The sequence below is a fragment of the Cygnus atratus genome, chromosome Z (assembly GCF_013377495.2).
Source record: "Cygnus atratus isolate AKBS03 ecotype Queensland, Australia chromosome Z, CAtr_DNAZoo_HiC_assembly, whole genome shotgun sequence".
Classification (NCBI taxonomy): domain Eukaryota; kingdom Metazoa; phylum Chordata; class Aves; order Anseriformes; family Anatidae; genus Cygnus; species Cygnus atratus.
Genome location: NC_066396.1, coordinates 53,621,614 through 53,629,667, shown reverse-complemented (window position 1 = coordinate 53,629,667; position 8,054 = coordinate 53,621,614). Strand labels below are relative to the sequence as shown.

The 8,054-nt window shown below is 43.0% G+C and overlaps 1 protein-coding gene across 2 annotated transcripts in view; it reads right to left on the bottom strand.

Annotated features, from left to right (window-relative positions):
* Positions 1 to 8,054, bottom strand: part of IDUA (alpha-L-iduronidase) — a 52,902-nt gene that overhangs the window by 42,721 nt on the left and 2,127 nt on the right. For both annotated transcript variants that reach the window (XM_035564224.2, XM_050716414.1), the window contains exon 2: positions 6,223 to 6,363. In XM_035564224.2, coding sequence (XP_035420117.1) covers positions 6,223 to 6,363 — 141 coding nt within the window. The remainder of the gene's footprint in view (positions 1 to 6,222; positions 6,364 to 8,054) is intronic.

Below are 8,054 nucleotides of genomic sequence, written 5' to 3'. Positions count from 1 at the left end.
CCCTACCTTTCTCTTCTTAGTCATGGCTGGTTCACACATGGAATAACGCATGGAAGGAAACTGTCACAGCTGTGCCTTGTACACTTAGCAGACTCTAGAAATGAGTTCTATATATGCTGAAGCCATTTCTCTGCTGTGTCATTTAAAAAAAAATTGCTGAGCCAACACATCATGTGACTTGCTTATTTCAACTTTTCAGGTCACTGAATGAAAGAACACTCAAACTGAGGTTCTCCAGGTGCCCCAGAGCCTTTCTGGCTCTCGAGAACAAATATTTCATTACAGGAAAAGCAATGCATTCCCAAAAGACAAAATAAAAAATGTCTTCACAGGGATTGAGAATAGCACAGAACTAGGTAAGTGACTCAATGCTGACATTCTTATGCGCTCATTACAAAACAACATATCAGCTGCACAGTTAGCACTGCCACAGCAGTAAAACCTGACAGAAATGCCTATCGAGAGATTACAGGATTGACCACTGGCAGTGTTTTCCTGCCATAAAACAATCTAATTACATAATTCTTTAAAGTGCTGATTTGGTATGATGAGCTTATTTCTGTCATAAAAGCAAATGAACAGAGCCCAAGGACAAAGTGCTGCTTTGTGTCTGGTTTTCTTTGTAACAATTCTTTGATCAGGGAGTATCTCTTCTAATGTCTTGCCAGAACCTCACATGAAGAAGTGGGTTCACAGGAATTACTGCTAAACAATTAGTATCAATACAGACACTCTTAGGCTGTTGTGACAAAGCATCCACTGCTGGAAGTCAGCTTAAATTGTTTCAGTCCAAAAACCTTTTATCCTTATCGGTCAAGCTACCAACTAGGAACATAAAGGAAAAAAATGAAAAAATACTTTTAACTCTAAATTAATCTTATTTTAAAAGAGAGGAAAAAAAAAAAGAACAACTTCTAAGGAAGGTGTATCCTTGCAACAGTCTTTGGAGAAAAATGAATAGAAGCTGCCCTTGCAGTCTTTCTTACCCATCAGACTGAGAAATTTAGTCAAGAGTCTCTTTTTCATCCTACTTATTGTAGGAAAAAACCACCAAAGGACAGCAGAGAAACTATTCTATGCATAACAGAGGGGATGAGCTTTTAGTCTTTTGCTAGAAGGAATCTATCAACCATGAGAAACCATAAGAACCATTGTCTGTTTCAGTTTCATTGGCAGATCTGGCTCACAATCAAGTTGTGTTGGACAACACCAAACACAGCAGTGAAACAGCTTTCAGCCTTCTGATGTAGGGACACTGGGAGGTTGTGAACTATTTCTGAGTATGCAAAAGGTAACTAAAAAAGTTTACCTTTTTCTGGCAGGTTAATGTTTGCTATACTAGGTTACACCAAGATTATGCGTATGATGACTGAAAATGTTAAAAACTGCTGATTCTCTTCTCTCCTATTGTACCAGGAATTATGTACTGTGACTTGGAGAGGAGCTGGGGATAGTCTTGTAATTCCAAATAGGTTAATGTTAATTTTGAAATAAAATTGTTATATGCCTATTAGAAAACATTATATCCATTGTGTACATTGACTATATTTTTTGTCCACTGTGGTGCCTTGCATACATAATGTATCCAACAAATTTTAGTACTGCTACACAACAATAAAAAAGGGACCTTAACTTGGGGACAGTCCGGGTCCCATGGAGCTGGGCATAGAGTTGGGAGTGTTTACCTTACGCTCTCCTGTTGACTAGTTAGTGCAGGATGGCCAGACTATGTGGCCATCAAAATAGCTACTTTTATTGGCACTGGTAAATAACAACCTTGGAATTGTCCAGTCCATGAAAGAAATCTTGGGTTCCCCATTACCCCGAATCCTGTGTGGCATGACCTGGAGACAAATGTGTGCTTTTGGTTGGAAAATAAAACTAGAAGTTCTTTGAAAACAGCTTGCCTCATGGTATCCTTTCATGGGTGGTAAAATAACAGGATAATGTGCAATAAAGTGGAAGATAAGAGGCAGGCCTGGTGTCCTAGAAAAGGGTTAAAATACAGGGATGCATTCAGTATAGAGTCATTTATTATTAGAAGGCATAATGAGGGAGATCATTACAGAAGTGAAAAAGGAAAAAGTAGAAGTCTTCTAAGTGGACACATCTACTTTTTGGGAGGAACATTTAAGGCACCTTTTTACAGTACCACTGGGAAAAGCCACGCACATTACTGGTAGTCTTCCACAGTGGTGGTACCTCCCAGCCCACTGTCTTCTACAAGAAAGGTACTTCGGTCAAGTCCCTACCATCATCTTTCAAGAAGTCCTCTCTATTCACCAACCTCTAAACGTAATACAGCTTTGCTGTTACGGGCTTCTTACTCAAAACCTCTCTACATCCTTCTGGAAGTCAATGATTCAGAAAAAGAATTGCACATGCACAAAATTAAACATCAACACAGAATTCCTCCCAACCAAATCTATGTACAAGCTAATACCTAGGAAGAAAACCTCTCCTGTTCCTAATGCAAACTCTGAAACCCACTACTGCTCTGCTCACATCCCTTTTTTCAAAGTCTGAGCTTTCCTTCATGTTGTTGTTTCACCAAACTTATGACAGGTAAATTCTCATTTTCCTGTGCCAGGTACAGGAGATGTAATAGTGACATGGATTGTCATGATAAATATGGCCAGCTTAGCAACAGCCTGAGGCTGAAATTTAAGAGCTATTACTGCTTTGAATGTTTTTTGTTTGTTTGGTTGGTTGGTTGGTTTTGTTTGTTTTTTAATTTTGTTTCGTTTTTCCCCACAGTCTGTATTTCCTCCTAGACCAATCAATCCTGTTCTAGGCACCTTCCCCTGCCGCCTCCCCCCCCTACTCCCCTGGGGACATGGAATCATAGAAAAATACAGCGGTTTGGGTTGGAAGGAACCTTAAAAGAACATTTAACACAACACAGCCACGGTCCGGGACATCTTTCACTACACCAAGTTGCTCAGAGCCGTGTACTCCAACTTGACTTTGAACACTTCCAATGCAAGTGAACTACAGTTCTCTGGGCAACCTGTTCCAGTGTCTCACCACCCTCATTGTAAAAAATGTCTTCCTTATCACAGAATAGTTCGGGTTGGAAAGCGGCCATAAAGATCATCTAATTCTCACCCCCCTGCCATGGGCAGGGACACCTCCCACTAGATCAGGCTGCCCAAAGCCCCATCCAGCCTGGCCTTGAATACCTCCAGGGATGGGGCATCCACAGCTTCTCTGGGCTACCTGTGCCAGTGCCTCACCACCTTCAGAGTGAAGAATCTCTTCTTTGTATCTAATCTAAACCTCCCATCTTTCAGTTTAAAACCATTACTTCTTGTCCTGTCACTACAATCCCCAACAAGGAGTCCCTTCTGTTAGCCCCTGTTAGGTACTGGAAAGCTGCTATAAAGTCTCCCCGGAGCCTTCTCTTCTCCAGGCTGAATGACCCCAGCTCTCTCAGCCTTTCTTCACAGGAGAGGTGCTCCAGCCCTCAGGTCAGCCTTGTGGAGCTCCTCTGGACACACTCTAACAGAGCTACATCCTTCTTGTGCTGGGGGCCCCAGAGCCCAGCTGCAGTGCTCCAGGTGGGGTCTCACAAGAGCAGAACAGAGAGGGACAATCACCTCCCTTGAACTGCTGGGCATGCTTCTTTTGATGCAGCCCAGTATACAGTTGGACTTCTGGGCTGCAAGTGCACCCTGATAGTTCATGTCGAGCTCATTGTACACCAGTGCCCCCAAGTACCCCTCAGGGCTGCTCTCAATCCGTTCATCACCCAGTCTGGTTACTGGTGATTGCCCCAGCCCAGGTGCAGCACCTTGCACTAGGCCTTGCTGAACCTCATGAGGTTCCCACGCAGGCCCACTTCTCAGGCCTGTAAAGATCCATCTGGATGGCATCCTTTCCCTCTAGTGTATCAACTGCACAACTCAGCTTTATGTCATCTGCACACTTGATGAAGGTGCACTCAATCCCACTATCTGTGCCATTAAGAAAGGTATTAAACAGTAACAGTCCTTGCCTGGACCCTTGGCAGACACCACTTACTACAGGTTTCCACTCGGTCATTGAGCCATTGACTATAACTCTTTGGACACAGTCATCCATCAATTCCTTATCCATCTAGCCGTCCATTTTTCAAAACCATGTCTATCCAATTTAAAGGTAAGAATATTGTGGGAGACCATACTGAACACCTTACAGAAGTCCAGCTGACATCAGTAGCAGTTGACATCCGTAGCTCATCCTTTGTCCACTCAAACTGTCACTCCATCATAGAAGGCCACTAGTCAGGCAAGAATTGTCCTTAATGAAGCCATGCTGGCTGTCCCTTTTCACCTCTGCTTCTTCCATATGTTTCAACATAACATCCAGGAGGATCCACATTCCAACATCTTACTTGGTCAGTAAGTTCCAGCATTCTCATTACCCTTTTAAAAAATGAGTGCGATACTCCCTTCTCTCCAGCCACTGGGGACTTTTCCAGACTGCCATAACTTTTCAAATATGATGGGGCAACTTAGCAACTACATCAGCCAATTCCCTCAGCGCCCTGAGAAGCATCAGGTGCCACAGACTTGTCTACTTGCAGGTTTATCAGCTGGTCTCAAACCTGATCTTCTCTTACAATGGGAGGGATGTCATTCCCCCAGTCCCTGGGGGGTAATCCCTTGGGATTCCGGGACCTGACAGATTTGGGAAGAGTGACTGTCAGTGAAAAGTGAGGCAAAAAATTGTCAAGGAACTCAGCCTTCTCCCCTTTGGTTGTCACTATTTCTCCTGTCTTATTTATCATGGTGGGGGTCACATTTTCATTTATGTTCCCTTTCTGAGCATTGTATTGATATAAGTTAAATGGGACTTGAAAAACAAGGAATTCCAATATTGTCCTCTTAATGCCGCCACATATTTGTCTGCTCTTGAATTAGAAATTCTATTTTGTATACGAATCCTTTAGAAAGTGGGTAGTGAACTGGTATGAAAAGCCACAATATTTTAGTTGTTATTACCTGCCACTAGATGCAGTGCATAGGTAGGTTGAGGACATAAAAAGAAATTCCCAAGGGGAAGGACGCTAGGAGTAGTAATAACATAGTGGCAGCTTTCATTTGGAAATCTCAATAAATCAAGCTTGTTTTAATCTCTGTGGGACTTTTTTTGCTGCATCATGTCTCCCAGACAAAAGGACAGAAATGTAAGCCACCTTCCTACTGTACATACAATGGCTAATTGTTAGCCAATAACACACTTCTCAACAAAAGTCTTGTTCGGAACAGCATTGCTACCTGAAGCACTTTGGTAAGGAATGCACTGAATTTACGTCTATCATCATATTCTGCTCTGTTCCTAGCTTTCCCCAAAAGATACAGCTACCTGTAAAGGGAGTGTTAACACTGTGAGCTGAATATTAAAACCAGAGTTACAGCCAGAGGGAGCTCTAGGTACATATGCAGAGCCAGGCTGTAGACTGAAACTGAACTCTCAAAGTCTGGCTTCTCCCAGTTCTTCCTCTCAGTACTGAGTAGCTGAAGGTGTTACTGTGCTAACACCAGACTCTGAAGGAATGGCAGTGATAAACTTAGTGTGTCCTGAAAACAGCAGGAGTAACCGTTGACTGAAATCTGGCTGAGTTACCTCTATAATACTAGGCATAAATGTCCTGGCTGCAAAGCAGAAAACTTCCTTGCTTAAAGAAGCACTGGGGACTCCTCTAGAGTCCTATTTTCAAGTCTGTGCCAAGCAGAATTTTAGAAAGGATGAATGCAGTAAAAAAATGCTGCCCTATAACCTTAACGTGTGTAATGGTCAATGAGACACACTTCTGCTGGCCTGAGGCCTCCCTGGAGGTCAGGGCACAGCTGAGAATCAAGCCACTGTGGGCTTGGAATGGCTGCAGTGGAGATTTGGAATGATTGCAGGATGTCACCTGAGGTGGTCTTGGTAAAGCCTGAAGAGTGCACCCACAGGACTCTTCAGATGAAAAGAAGCCTTGATCTGCTCCTTAAACTGTTGTTAGGATGTAATGGATGAAAGTTAACCAAGTCTTTCTCAATACAAGCTCTTACTATCTTCTTCTCATATACCCTCAAATTGATTCCCCTCAACTGGCCGTTATCTGACTTCCAGGAAAGCAAAAACATACCCATCTTGCAGTTACACTATGAGATCTACCAGTGTGAGCACTCATTGGGCACTTAATGAGACACAACTGTTTTTACTGAATTTTGACATTAATTGTTTCCTTACCTGACAGCAACCAATTCCAGTAACCAGTGAATTCGAACTTGTTCAATGCCGCCATGAGGAACAGAAGAAATGTATGCAAGGTTCAGCTCTTGATCTTTGCTCAGGTCAAAGAGATCAGCACGGCTGTGAGGTAAAGGAGGGCTTTGGGAAAAGAAGGACAGAGAAGAGGAAACATATTACAACATTAGCTAGCAGTTCCACTACATATCCAGAGCAAAATTCAGGTTATCTGAGGCAAAGGGTCTACACCTGAGGTGTGGCAAAGTGGAACACAACTCAGGTGCATCTCATTGCCATGCTCAAAGCAAAGGATTGCAAGCAGTCCTTGCTCCTCAGGCAGTGAGTTCAGTCAGTGGTGGCCTAATGTACAATGGAACAGAAATCACCTTGATGCTGAGCAGCCAATGATAAGGAAAGCACAGTGGCTTCTAGGCTCTGGAGTGGGGACTAGGTTTGCCCAGGACTGTAGCAAAACAAACATGGGCTTGATCTTCCTGATGAAGTCCATGCACTGACATCAACCCTTGCTCTGCTATGAAAGCTAACCTGGTTAGAAGCAGAATTATACTTTCCAAGCCTCTACATTCTTCAGCAATGCTCAGTTCACCTCTAAGCACAAGGCAGCTCTGGAACACGTGGCTTGTTTCTACATTTAATGCTGCAAGCTGTTTAACCTGCTCAGGGCTGGTCAGCAATGACCATGTTAACAAGACTTCATTGTCTACCTATTCCACCAAAATTAAGAAACAGTGGGGCAAATCCCTGCTGCTTTTATCTCCATAGAGAAATAGCTGCAGGATGGAAAGTGATCTTACCCCCACCTTCCACTATTCAGAAACTTATAACGCTGCCCAAGTCATTTGGTTTGGGCATCCGTTCAGACTCTCGTTAAGTCTCCTGGGAATATGGAAATTCTGAGTGTTAAAGTGCTTGTATTACAAGACAGATAAAAAAAATAATTGTTCCCAAAGTCTGGTAAAATACTTGTATACATCTTCACATAGCAAGGAGAGATGGCTTGTGCTCTAATATATTGTTCACAGATAGTTACTCACTTATACAGTTATGCACTAATATAGTTTACGCTTTGCATACTGTGATATCTCCTCTGATGGGCGGGTCACACAAGAGGTCCAAACTTACTACTGCTTCCACGCTAACACACAGGTCTTCTAAGTTCAAGTTTCTGCTCTTCAGCAATAAGCTTTACTCTTTTCTGCTGGAACAAAACATATAGTCTGCAAGGGATTCTGAAATGTAATCACTCAGCTGCTGTCACTGGCAGTAGATACTGGTAGATCTTTGGAGCTCTATGATGACTTTAACCATGCTAGGAAGTTACACTGCCATCTCCTCCTCCATCCCTCTCTACATGTTCATCCCAGCTCCAGCAAGGACACCAGTGAAAGAGTTTGCTACTGTACAACCATCTGTGCTCAAAAGGGAGAAAAGCTGGACCCCACCTGGAAAAGGACTTCTCACATCTTTTCTCCTAGCTAAGACATTGCTAATCAACCCATTCCTGCATTCTCATTTGAAAGTGTAAGTCTTGACATACACTGCACCCTTGCAGTGCTTCATACAAATCAGCCAGCATGTGTGAGCCCCACTGGGCAACTTCCCTAGCATACAAGGCACTTAAAAATATTTCCTTGGGATTGCTGCAAGTCACACAAGACTGAGAAGTTACTGATTTCACTCTTACTAAAAGTGCACCAGCCATTTGGGTGGTTTTGATTGTTCCAGTAGATAAGGACAATGTTAACTACTGGATTTTGAAGCAGTGCCTTATGACTCCGCTAAGATTCAAACTTGGACCAATGCACTGTTTC